This window comes from Hypanus sabinus, chromosome 2 (assembly GCF_030144855.1).
Source record: "Hypanus sabinus isolate sHypSab1 chromosome 2, sHypSab1.hap1, whole genome shotgun sequence".
Lineage (NCBI taxonomy): Eukaryota > Metazoa > Chordata > Chondrichthyes > Myliobatiformes > Dasyatidae > Hypanus > Hypanus sabinus.
The window spans coordinates 1,505,868-1,519,361 of record NC_082707.1 but is presented as its reverse complement, the minus strand read 5'-3'; the positions used below and the strand labels follow the sequence as shown (position 1 = coordinate 1,519,361).

The 13,494-nt window shown below is 42.5% G+C and overlaps 1 protein-coding gene across 5 annotated transcripts in view; it reads left to right on the top strand.

The window, feature by feature from the left end:
• The window catches only part of lrrc31 (leucine rich repeat containing 31), a 251,951-nt gene that overhangs the window by 58,401 nt on the left and 180,056 nt on the right, over positions 1 to 13,494 (top strand). For 4 of the 5 annotated variants that reach the window (XM_059991201.1, XM_059991193.1, XM_059991187.1 and 1 more), the window contains exon 6: positions 8,635 to 8,763. The exons of the other annotated variant lie outside the window; for it this stretch is intronic. In XM_059991201.1, the coding sequence (XP_059847184.1) occupies positions 8,635 to 8,763 (129 nt within the window). The remainder of the gene's footprint in view (positions 1 to 8,634; positions 8,764 to 13,494) is intronic. 5 annotated transcript variants of the gene reach the window in all.

Below are 13,494 nucleotides of genomic sequence, written 5' to 3'. Positions count from 1 at the left end.
GGCAAGGAGTGGTTGTAGACAGGTCATATACTGCATGGAGGTTGGTGACCAGTGTGTACTTCAGGGATCTGTTCTGGGATCCCTTCATGATTTTTATAAGCGACCTGGATGCGGAAGTGGAGGGATGGGTTAGTAAATTTGCTGATGACATAAAAGTTGGGGGTGTTGTGGATAGCTTGGAGGACTGTCGGATGTTACGGTGGGACATTGATAGGATGCAAAACTAGGCTGAGCAGTGGCAGATGGAGTTCTACCTAGATAAGTGTGAGGTGGTTCATTTTGGTAGGTCAAATATGATGGCAGAATACAGTATTAATGGTAAGACACTTGGCAGTGTGGAGGATCAGAGGGATCTTGGGGTCCGAGTCCATAGGACAAACAAAGCTGCTGCGCAGGTTGACTCTGTGGTTAAAAAGGCATACAGCGCATTGGCCTTCATCAATCATGGGATTGAGTTCAAGAGCCGAGAGATAATGTTGCAGCTATATAGGACTCTGGTCAGACCCCACTTGGAGTACTGTGCTCAGTTCTGGTTGCCTCACTACAGCAAGGATGTAGAAACCATAGAAAGGGTGAAGAGGAGATTTACAAGGATGTTGCTTGGTTTGGGGAGCTTGCCTGATGAGAATAGATTGAGTGAACTCTGCCTTTTCTCCTTGGAGCGACAGAGGATGAGATGTGACCTGATAGAAGTATACAAGATGATAAGAAGCATTGATCGTGCAGATAATTAGAGACTTTTCCCCCAGGGCTGAAATGGCTAGCACAAGAGGGCACAGTTTTAAGGTGCTTGGAAGTAGGTACAGAGGAGATGTCAGGGCTAAGTTTTTCACCCAGAGAGTGGTGAGTGTGTGGAATGGGCTGCCAGCGATGGTGGTGGTGCTGATACGACAGGGTCTTCTCAGAGACTCTTGATAGGTACACGGAGCTTAGAAAAATAGAGGGCTATGGGTAACCCTATGTAATTTCTAAGGTAAGGACACGTTTGTCCAATTTATGCTTCTAAGTTGCTGCCTGATTGCCTCATAGTTCCTCTTAGTCCAATTAAACGCGTTCTTGACTTGTCTGTTCCTATCCCTCTCCAATGCTATGGTAAAGGAGATAAAATTGTGTTCATTATCTCCAAAATGCTCGCTCACTGAGAGATCTTACACCTGACCAGGTTCATTTCCCAATACCAGATCAAGTATAGCCTCTCCACTTGTAGGCTTATCTACATATTGTATCAAGAAACTTTACTGAACTCGCCTAACAAACTCCACCCCATCTGAACCCTGAATCCCTCGCTGTAGGGAGATGCCAATCGATATTTGTGAAATTAAAATCTCCTATCACAACAACCCTGTTATTATTACTCTTTTCCAGAATCTACCTCCCTATCTGTTCCTCGATGTCTCTGTTACTATTGGGTGATTTATTAAAAAAATACCCAGTTGAGTTATTGAAGCCTTCCTGTTCCTAACTTCCACCCACAGACACTCCATAGACAACCCCTCCATAACTTCCTTCTTTTCTGCAGCCATGACATTATCTCTGATCAACAGTGCCATGCCCCCACCTCTTTTGCCTCCCTCCCTGTCCTTTCTGAAACATCTAAAGCCAGGTACTGAAAGTATTTTCCTGCCCCTGAGCAATCCAAGACTCTAATGGCTACAATATCATAGTTCTAAGTACTGATCCATGCTCTAAGCTCATCTGCTTTGTTCACAATATTCCTTACATTAAAACAGATACATCTCAAATCATCGGTCTGAGCGCATTCTCCCTCTTGCACTGTCTCCAAGCTTTCTCTATTTGTGAGCCAACTGCCTCTTCCTTCATCACTTCAGTTCGGTTCCCATCCGCCAGCAATTCTAGTTCAAACTCTCCCCAACAGCCTTAGCAAACCTCTCCTCCAGGATATTGGTCCCCTTGGAATTCAAGTGAACCTGTCCTTTTTGTACAGGTCACACCTCCCCCAAAAGACAACAGACAATAGACAGTAGGTGCAGGAGTAGGCCATTTGGCCCTTCTAGCCAGCACCTCCATTCACTGTGATCATGGCTGATCATACACAATCAGTACCTTGTTCCTGCCCTCCCCCTATATCCCTTGACCCCGCTATCTATAAGAGCTCTATCTAACTCTCTCTTGAATGCATCCAGAGACTTGGCCTCCACTGCCTTCTGGGGAAGAGCATTCCACATATCCACCACTCTCTGGATGAAAAAGTTTTTCCGCATCTCTGTTCTAAATGGCCTACCCCTTATTCTTAAACTGTGGCCTCTAGTTCTGGACTCATCCATCAGCGGGAACATGCTTCCTGCCTCCAGCGTGTCCAATCCCTTAATAATCTTAGATGTTTCAATCAGATCCCCTCTCATCCTTCTAAATTCCAGTGTATACAAGCCCAGTCGCTCCAATCTTTCAACATATGACAGTCTCGCCATTCCAGGAATTAACCTTGTGAACCTACGCTGCACTCCCTCAATCGCAAGAATGTCCTTCCTCAAATTTGGAGACCAAAACTGCACACAGTACTCCAGGTGGGGTTTCACCTGGGCCCTGTACAGCTGCAGAAGGACCTCTTTACTCCTATACTCAATTCCTCTTGTTATAAAGGCCAGCATGCCATTAGCTTTCTTCACTGCCTGCTGTACCTGCATGCTTGCTTTCATTGACTGATGTACAAGAACACCTAGATCTCGTTGTGCTTCCCCTTTTCCTAACGACTCCATTTAGATAGTAATCTGCCTTCCTGTTCTTGCCACCTAAGTGGATAACCTCACATTTATCCACATTAAACTGCATCTGCCATACATTTGCTCACTCACCCAACCTGTCCAAGTCACCCTGCATTCTCATAACATCCTCCTGACATTTCACACTGCCACCCAGCTTCGTGTCATCGGCAAAGTTGCTAATGTTACTTTTAATCATTAATGTATATTGTAAACAGCTGCGGTCCCAGCACCGAACCTCGCATTAGGTCCTCGCAAAAGAGGTCCTAATGATCCAGAAATCTGAATCCCTGACCCCTGCTTCAATCGCCGAGCCACACATTTATCCTCCACCTCACTCTATTCCTATTCTCACTGTCACGTGGCACAGGCATTAATCCTGAGATGACTACCTTTGTGGTCCTGCTTCTCAACTTCCTTCCTAACTCCCTGTAGTCTGTTTTCAGGATCTCCTCCCTTTTCCTGCCTATGTTGTTGGTACCAACATGTACCATGACCTCTGGATGTTCTCCCTCCCACTTCAGGAAATGGTGGACGTGATCAGAAGCATCCCGGACCCTGGCACCTGGGAGACAAGCTACCATTCGTGTTTCTTTCCTGTGTCCACAGAATCGCCTGTCTGTCCCCTAACTATAGAGTGCCCTATCACTGCAGCAATCCTCTTCCTTTCCCTACTCTTCTGAGCCACAGGGCCAGTCTCTGTGCCAGATGAGTGGCCACTTTTGCTTCCCCCATGTAGGCTGTCTTCTCCCAGTAGTACTCAAACAGGAGTACTTATTGTTAAGGGGTACAGCCACTGGGGTACTTCCTAGTATCTGCCTATTGCCCTTCCCTCTCCTGACTGTTACCCACTTATCTGTCTTCTGAGGCCCTGGTGTGACTACCTGACTATAGCTCCTCTCAGTGTTCCTGACCAGACAAAGGTCATGGAGCTGCATCTCCAGTTCCCTAAACCTGTCCCTAAGGAGCTGCAGCTTGATGCATGTGGCACGGATGTGGCCACCCGGGAGGCTGGGAGTCTCCCAGACTTCCCACATCTGACACCAAGATCAGAACACTGGCCTCACACACATACTTTTGTCTGTATTCTACACAGTTAACCTACCTCGCCTCGACTGGTTGAGCCATAGCTTTCCTACTCTGTTTCCCTCAGAAACCCACTCTATAAAGTTGTCTCCTTTTAAACTCTTCTTGCTGTTCCTACTGGCTGGTGTTCACGTGCTTGCGCAGTGATGCCCTGATTAAACCGCTGAAGAAATAACCGCCTCCTTTTAAACTTTTAATCTCTTAGGTTTAGGAGCAGAAGTAGGCCATTTGGCCCATCGAGCCTGCTCTGCTATTCAATCATAGACTGATCCATTTCATCCAGTCATCTTCACTCCCCTGCCATCTCCCCATTGATGCCCTGGCTACTCAAGAACCTATCTATCTCTGCCTTAAGTACACCCATTGAATTGGCCTCCACAACTGCTCGTGGCAACAAATTCCACAGATTTTCCACTGTCTGACTAAAGTAATTTCTCTGTATCTCAGTTCTAAAAGGACGTCCTTCAATCCTGAAGTTGTGCCCTGTTGTCCTAGAATCCCTTACCATGGGAAATAATTTTGCCATATCTCATCTGTTCAGGCCTTTTAATATTTGGGATGTTTCTATGAGATCCCCCCTCATTCTCCTGAACTCCAGGGAATACAGCCCAAGAGCTGCCAGACGTTCCTTATACGGTAACCCTCTCATTCCTGGAATCATTCTCGTGAATCTTCTCTGAACCCTCTTCAATTTCAGCATATCCTTTCTAAAAGAAGCCCAAAACTGCTCCAAGTGTAGTCTCACGAGTGCCTTATAGAGCCTCAACATCACATCCTGGCGCTTATATTCTATCCCTCTAGAAATGAATGCCAACATTGCATTTGCCTTCTTCACAACTGACTCAACCTGCAGGTTAACCTTTAGGGTATCTTGCACAAGGGCTCCCAAGTCTCTTTGCATCTCTGCATTTTGAATTCTCTCCCCATCTAAGTCTGCCCTTTTATTTCTTCCACCAAAGTGCATGACCATACACTTTCCAACATGATATTTCATTTGCCACTTTAGGACCCAATTAGGACCAAAATGTTTTTCCTTCACTTGCTTCACCTCATTCCTACCTTTATCACTCGCTTCCGATTTAATTTCTGGTTTACCCTGACTATCAATCCTACTCTTTTGGAAAGTTTTACTTGGAGTAAGCTTATTCTTGTGGGTTAGAGCAAACTCATCTGCTAATTTAGCAGACTCTTGCAACGTGGTAGTGTCCTTTTCATCCAAATATACCTTTATGTCATTAAGGATGCACCTTTTAAATTCCTTAGTTAAAACCAACTCTTTCAAGTTGTCATAACCTCTATTCACATTTTTAGATGTGCGCCATTGCTCAAAACACATAGATTTGTCATAAGCAAATTCCACATAAGTCTGGTTCACAGATTTCTTCAGATTCCTAAATCTTTGTCTATAAACTTCCGGAACCAATTCATAAGCTTTAAGTATAACTTGCTTCACAGTATCATAATCAGCTGCCTGTTCACCAGTTAAGGCCATTATAAACCTGTTGTGCTTTACCTTTAATTACACTTTGTAAAAGGACAAGCCAGCCCTCTTTCAGTCACTGAACTCCAAGCAACTTTCTCAAAATGCTGGAAGTATTTATCCACTTCTGCCTCATTAAATGAAGGAACTAATTTAACTTTCTGACTAGCAATAAATGGTACAACTGGTTTCCTAGAACCAGCTTGATCCTCGAGCCTTAACCTCGCTATCGCTTGCTCAAATTCCCTCTTTTTCTGTGCTTTAGCTTCAAATTGTCTTTGATTTTCTGCAGCTTCTCTCTCTTTATCTCTTTCTCTTTCTGCCACCTCTACTTTAAATCTCTTTAACTTCATTTGCTCCGGCTTTAGCTGTATCTCAAACTTTACTTACTGGAAACTTCTCTAACACCTTCTCATCAAAGTCCCCCTTAGTTATGTAGTACCCAGCTATTTTCCTCTGAATCACTGTCTTTGTCATAGCTGTTCTTATCCCTGTAAGCTTCAATTCTTTAGCAATTTCCAGCACCTCACCCTTTTTTGCTTTCTCTAATGCCACAAGGGTTGATGATACTAGAAAGTTTCCAACATCCATTGCTGCTGATTTTCACACACAAATCAATCAAACAAAAGAAATTGGGTATTTTCCCTTTCCCAATCAGATCAATAATTAAACAATCAATAAGCTCTAAATTTGTTCATATCTGGATGAGCCCCCAATTTTTGTTATGTACCAGCAGCAATAGATATGAAAATTGAGTCGGGTTTTTATAAATAAACAACAAAATTTATTAACCTCTACTCAGAAACATAGAAAAGTAAACAAATGAGTAACTTAAATGGAAGTTAACAGTGTTATGCGTCTATAGTTATCCAACAGTCGAACTTAGAGACAATTCTTAGCAGATCTTACTCAAACACAGTCATAAAGTGGTAGTTTAAGAAGTCCATATGCTTCATAAAGTAAGTGAGATGCGAGACTTTCTGAAACCAGTGATGAAGCGACTCTTGAAGAAAAGACAAAATTGTTGACGCAGATCCCAGCTGAGAAATGCCTTTTCCAAAGAGATCACGAAGGATAAGATTTTTCAAAGTAACTAACCTTTCGCCGGAGGTGGTCACTGCACAACATCTGAGACCATGCAGGGGTTAACCAAAAGTGTGTGCTACCATCCACGTCAATCACGTTCGAGACACACAGAACGCAGTTGATTTCTACCCAATTCTTTGGGTTCTTACGAAGTGGGCAATTCTTCTCTCTTCCCCCCCCTTCTACAATTACATAACCACTGACTGTGACTCCCCTACAACACAACTATGCAACAAACTACAGTCTCCCCTTTTATACCGGCTGGAACATGTCATCACGTGACATCACATCACCCCACTATCATGAGACAATTACAGCATACCAATATCATGACACAATTACATCATGCTCATGAGAAATTCATGGGACAGGCAACAGTATACATATATACATATAATAAATATACTTTGAACTTTGCAAAGAGTAAGTCATTATTGAAGCTCTGCAAGTCCTGTCACACTCTCTAATAAGCATGGTCAGCATTGAACAGCTTATCTGAGACAGCATCACTGCATTGGTGGAATAATGTAAGAGGTGTTCATTTGTCCTTTCCTATGTCTACAACATGGAAAGCTGATATAAACACAAGAGGTTCTGTAGATACTGGAAATCCAGAGCAATATACAAGCTGCTGGAGAAACTTAGAAGGTCAGGCAGCATCAATGAAGGAAACCTGCCTTTGGCTAATTCTGTTCACTAGCATGTACTGATTAGAAATGTAACTGTCTCAACTTTGAACATAGTTAATAATTAAATTGTTTCTACCTTTGAGGCAAGGAGCTCCAGAGGCCCTCAATTCTGAGGAAACTCTTCCTTTTCTTAATTTTTAGTGATTTATTCTAAAACAGTGTCCTCTGGTCTGAGACACACCCATGAGGGGGCTAATCGTCCCGGCACACGATCACACACACAAACTCACTTCCCAACTTGTTGACCTTTCCTAATGGGATACACAGAAGAAAGAACTTTTGCCTCACAGTTTCACTGATGATGTGTGGCGTTTGTGCATTCTCTCTGTGACCATGTGGATTTCTTCCAGTTTTCTGACATATGCCAAACATAAAACCGTAAGACATATGGTCTTATAGAAGTGGAATTAAGCAATTCAGCCCATCAAGTCTGCTCCACCATTCCATCATGGCTGATCCCAGATCCTTTTTAACCCATACACCTGCCTTCTCGCCATATTCTTTGATGACCTGAATAATCAGGAAACTATCATCTTCTGCCTTAAATATACTGACAGACTTGGCCTCCAGTGCAGTCTGTGGCAGAGCATAGGATTCTATCTTGTTAATCAGCCTTAAGTGTGGCACTTCATCAAATGTTTTCTGAAAATTCAAGTAAATGACATCCACTGCCTCGTCCAGCCTGCTTGTTACTTCCTCTAAAATCTCTAAAAGATTGGTCAGGCAAATTACCCTCCAGAGAAACCATTCTGACATGTGGGTTGGCTGGTAAATTATCCAGTTTTAAATTGCCCTCAGAGTGATTGTGAGTGATTGAATCTGTGTGGATTTGATGGGGATTTGCAATGAATAAAATGTGGAATAAGTGGCTACTTGATGATTAGCCATGAGCCCTGTTGTGTTGCATGAGTAAATGTGAATTAAAGTGTATAGAATAGTCCAGATGTAGTAAAACTTTACTTTTGTGATAAACCCCTTTTAGAATCCTAGTCATACAAAATGGAAGTGACTATTTGGCCCACCATATTTATGCTGATCAGTGGGCACCCATCCATATTCATTATATCTTCTAGCACTTGGCCCACAGCTTTCTGTGCCTGAATGATTGTTCTGCAAAGGTTCAATATGACATGCTTTTTACATTTGATTGACTTCCATATATAATGCTGAACACGAGGGTCACTTCATTACAGCTTCAACTGGCACTTCAAATTCTATCAGCAGCTCTGCTGCCCACCTCTGTTTATGGGTATATTCCCGATACTTGCAATGTTTTAGATGAAAAATGGATTTCCATCAAATCCCAATGCTTTTAAGAATTTTGCAGGACTCTCCTCTGATAAGACTGAAGTTATAATATGGGTCACTGAACTGTCACTGGCCTGGCAAAATACTCACTCAGGCTGGCGCAGTAACTGATGGCAGAGAGGCTATAAAGTGGGTTGCTGAATTGGCACTGTCAGCTGGGCAGGTATTGAATTTCCCAGGTATTGAATTAAGATTAATTGAATTGTGCAGCTGTTAAGATTAATTGAATTGTTCAGATGAATTAAATTGTGGAGATGTTGTGCAGATGTTGAGAATCGTGCAGCAAGTTGGCAACAAGTTGTTGAATTCATGGACAAGCTGGGCAAGAAGCCACACCACAAATGCTTGAATCTCAATAACAGTGGGCTCACCGTGAATGAGATTGTCCAGTTGGGTAAGTTAATCGGATTTATTTCAATTCTTCACAGATGTTCTTGGCAAAGATTTAATGCCCTTTTTGTGACTTGCTGTATCAGATCAAAAAGCAGCCTCAACTACATTGCCCATGTCTCTGTAAACATGTTCCCTCACAAAATTCTTGCCTATCAAGTCCTATTTGTTAACAAATTTGTGTTGTTCTTACCTGAAATTCTGAATCCTTTCAGATTCTGTTGCCAGACAACTTTGAAATTACTTTTAGATGTTACTGATAGCTATTGTGATTATAAAAATATTCTGTCCTTTTGTAACCTGATCACAGCATTCCATTCAGGTGCCCTTATGTTATTCATGTGGAAGGGCCTGCATTTTTTTTAATCATCTATTCTGTTGTAATTATGTAATCGGAGCATCATGTGTAATACCTTAAACTTTTCTTTCAGTGCCCTGATCCCACAACCCTCCAATTGCATTTTTGTATTACAATATGCAAAAACAAGGAGTTACTTTCCTAATGCACTACTAAAATTCTCTCGGCCCTTCCACTGTCCCTGCGTTAGAGATAGTGGAAGGTCCTAGTTGTCTTTAGTTCCTCCTGCAAACTTCAATCAATAACAATTGATTCTTTAATTCTCCTTGGCTCCTGTCTCAACTTGACCCAAGCAAGCTATTACAGCACTTAACCCCAAAAATTAAGTTTGGAGCACATTTTTATGTCAATGCTGAAATCACTAACTTGTACTTTCTTGCCTTATCCTCCTTCCTTATCTCAGACTGTGTTGAAATCCTTTGTAATGCCTTTGGAAATGTGTTTTCCGCTCACCTGTCTCAATTTACTTTGCTTGCTGCCTGTGCCTCAATTGTCTTATTCGCTCCTGACGTATGTGCTGCTTTCCATTCATGTCTGGTAAATTGGTACCTTTATCTCATCACTCTGAGACCTGTGTAATATTGAGCATTGGGTAATAGGTTTTGGGTTGCCAAATACTGGCTGGACATGTTTAGTAAATGGCTGGGTCCTTGGATGTGTTGATTTACAGAAAGACTTTGGGCTGCAAGTTTATAGGTCCTTAATGAATCTTTGAGCCATGCATTTAGCTCTCTGATCACAATAATTATGTCCCAATTTGCCTATGGCTCAGGTAACAATCCTGAGGTTATTACCTTTTTGGTTCTACATTTTAATTTGGTCCTTGCTGTTCAAATTCCATAAGACCATAAGATATAGGAGTAGAATTAGGCAATTTGGCCCATCGAGTTTGCTCCACCATTTCATCATGGCTGATCCAATTTTCTTGTCAGCCTCATTCTCCTGACTTCTCCCCATACCCTATCATGCCTTGACCGATCGAGAATCTATCAATCTCTGCATTAAATATAAATTAAGACTTGGACTCCACAAGCTTCAGTGGCAATGAATTCCACAGATTCATCACTTTCTGGCTAAAGAACTTACTCCTCATCTCTGTTTAAAAGGATGCCTCTCTATTCTGAGGCTGTATCCTCTGATCTCAGACTCCCCCACCATAGGAAACATCCTCTCCTCATCCACTCTATCAAGGCATTTCACAGTTCGATATGTTTTGATTAGGTCACCCTCAATTTTTCTAAATTCGAGAGAATTTAGGCAATCCAGGCAACATCCTTGTAAATCTCCTCTGCACCCTTTCTATGGTTTCCACATCCTTCCTATAGTGAGGTGACCAGAACTGAGTACAGTACTCCAAGTGGGGTCTGACCAGAGTCCTATATAGCTGCACCATTACCTCTCGGCTCCTAAATTCAATCGCACAATTGATGAAGGCCAATGCATCGCATGCTTTCTTAACCACAGATTCTTGAAAGATCAGTACTAATGCCTCCACAATCTCTTCAGCAACCTCTTTCAGAACCCTGAGGTATATACCATCTGGTGACTTGTCTACCTTCGGACCTTTCAGTTTCCCAAGAACCTTCTCCCTATTGATGGCAAATTGGAAGACCCCTGAGACTTGGAACTTCCACCACACTGCTAGTGAAGACTGATGCAAACTACTTATTCAAACTACTGCCATTTCCTTGCCCCCCATTACGACTTTTCCAGCATCAATTTTTCAGCAGTCCAATATCCACTCTCGCCTCTCTTTTACATTTTATGTATCTGAAGAAACTTTTTGTAACTTCTTTAATATTCCATCTTTACCCTTTTAATGACTTTTTTTAGTTGCCTTCTGTTTGTTTAAAACTGCCCCAATCATCTAACTTCCCACTAATTTTGGTTGTGACTTTAGCTTCTCCTCAGATTTGAGGGTGAATTCGATCATATTATGATCACATGCCCCTGTGGGTTCTTTTACCTAAAGCTCTCTAATCAATTCTAGTTCATTGCACAGTGTCCAGTCCAGAATAGTGGATCCCCCTCCTGTAATGCAGCACCACTTGATTTTTCCAATCTACCTGCATATTGAAGTCCCCCATGACAGAAGTCCCCAACCACTTTGGTTGCAAGAACAGGAAAACAGATTATTATCTGAACGGTGGCCGATTAGGAAAAGGGGACGTGCAACGAGACCTGGGTGTCATTGTACACCAGTCATTGAAGGTGGGCATGCAGGTACAGCAGGCGGTGAAAAAGGCAAATAGTATGTTGGCATTCATAGCAAAAGGATTTGAGTACAGGAGCAGGGAGGTTCTACTGCAGTTGTACAAGGCCTTGGTGAGACCGCACCTAGAATATTGTGTGCAGTTTTGGTCCCCTAATCTGAGGAAAGACATTCTTGCCATAGAGGGAGTACAGAGAAGGTTCACCAGATTGATTCCTGGGATGGCAGGACTTTCATATGAAGAAAGACTGGATCGACTAGGCTTATACTCACTGGAATTTAGAAGATTGAAGGGGATCTTACTGAAACGTATAAGATTCTAAAGGGATTGGACAGGCTAGATGCAGGAAGATTGTTTCTGATGTTGGGGAAGTCCAGAACGAGGGGTCACAGTTTAAGAATAAAGGGGAAGCCTTTTAGAACCGAGTTGAGGAAAAACTTCTTCACACAGAGAGTGGTGAATCTGTGGAATTCTGTGCCACAGGAAACAGTTGAGGCCAGTTCATTGGCTATATTTAAGAGGAAGTTAGATATGGCCCTTGTGGCTAAAGGGATCGGGGGTATGGAGAGAAAGCAGGTACAGGGTTCTGAGTTGGATGATCAGCCATGATCATACTGAATGGCGGTGCAGGCTCAAAGGGCCGAATGGCGTACTTCTGCACCTAATTTCTATGTTTCTATGTTTCTATGACTGTTGTAACTTTGCCCTTTTGATGTGCATTTTCTCCCTCCTGTTGTAATTTGAGAAACTAAATTTTTATAACTTAGGGTCGGAATGATATGGATCCCACTGGGATGTCTCGACCACCCGAACCCTGATCTGTGTAAATACTGCCCCCATGCAATTAGCCATTGGCAAGAAATAAGAGATTGCACACTGCATACAATTATAAAGAAAGTATATTTACAAATTTCAGCTTTATCGAACAGTTAGTAGGAAAATGAAAAGAAAAAAATAAATAGGGCTGATTACAGTTAACCCAGTCCAAATGTGTGTATAAGTCGGAGCTCATCTTGAAATTGTCTTTAACTCACGCGTTGGACCCTCGATCTGCATAAGAGCACACAACAGCTTCTGAATGTCACTCGAAACCCATCTCAAACAAATGGGTTCCCCCATGGGTGTATTTGTTCTTCCTCCTTGAAGCCATTCGACCCTCAACCCGCTCCAGTCTCCATCACAAAAACCCCTCTGCCCAGCGTTCTCTGGAACTTTCTCCCAATTCCGCCATCCTGACATTCCGAAGTTGAACAACATAGACCCTTATCTTTAGCTCAAACTCAAACATGCTAAAAGCAGAACAGACTGCTCTTACAGAACTGCTAAAATGTAATACCTATGCATAGCAGTAAAAATCTCGACCACCTGGACACTGAACTGTACAAATACTGTGTAAATACTGCCCCCATGCAATTAGCCTTTGGCAAGAAATTCAGCTTTATCGAACTGTTAGTAGGAAAAAGAAAGGGAGAAAGACCCATTACAACTAACCCAGTCCAAGTCGGAGCTCATCTTGACGTTTTTAGCTTGCATGCTGGACCCACGGTCTGGTGAAAACACAAACCATCTTCCAAATGGTGCTTGAAATCCAACTCAAACAAATGGGCTCCCCCAAGGGAGTATTGGTCCTTCCTCCTTAAAGCCATTCATCTGCACAAAGCACCTTGTGCAACAGGGATGACATCCTCAGCCATCTTCCCTCCTTTGTCTCAGCCCCCACCAATATCCGTCACTAAAACCTTTTTGCCCAATGTTCTCTAGAACCTTCTTCTAATTCCAACATCCTGATTGGCTGACACAACATTTCTAGGTTGAGCAACATATAGTCCCTTTAGCTCAAACACAAACATGCTAAAACAGAACAGACTGCTCTTACAGAATTGCTAAAATGAAATACTTGACAGCATGTAGTTAAAATCAGGGTGTTACATGTGTATGCCTACTGAAATGCAGTGTTCAGGTAACTCTCTTTCCCTGCTGCATCACAGTGTTTCAAGCTCAGATTCCAGATCATCAACTTTGAGCCTGAGTTCCTCGAGCAGCCAACACTTGCTGCAGATGTGGTCACCAGGAACCACAATGGGGTCCACCAGCTCCTACATCATGCAGCTACAACATGTCACCCTATTTTATTTAGTTATAATTCAGTATCTTTTTAGTTAAC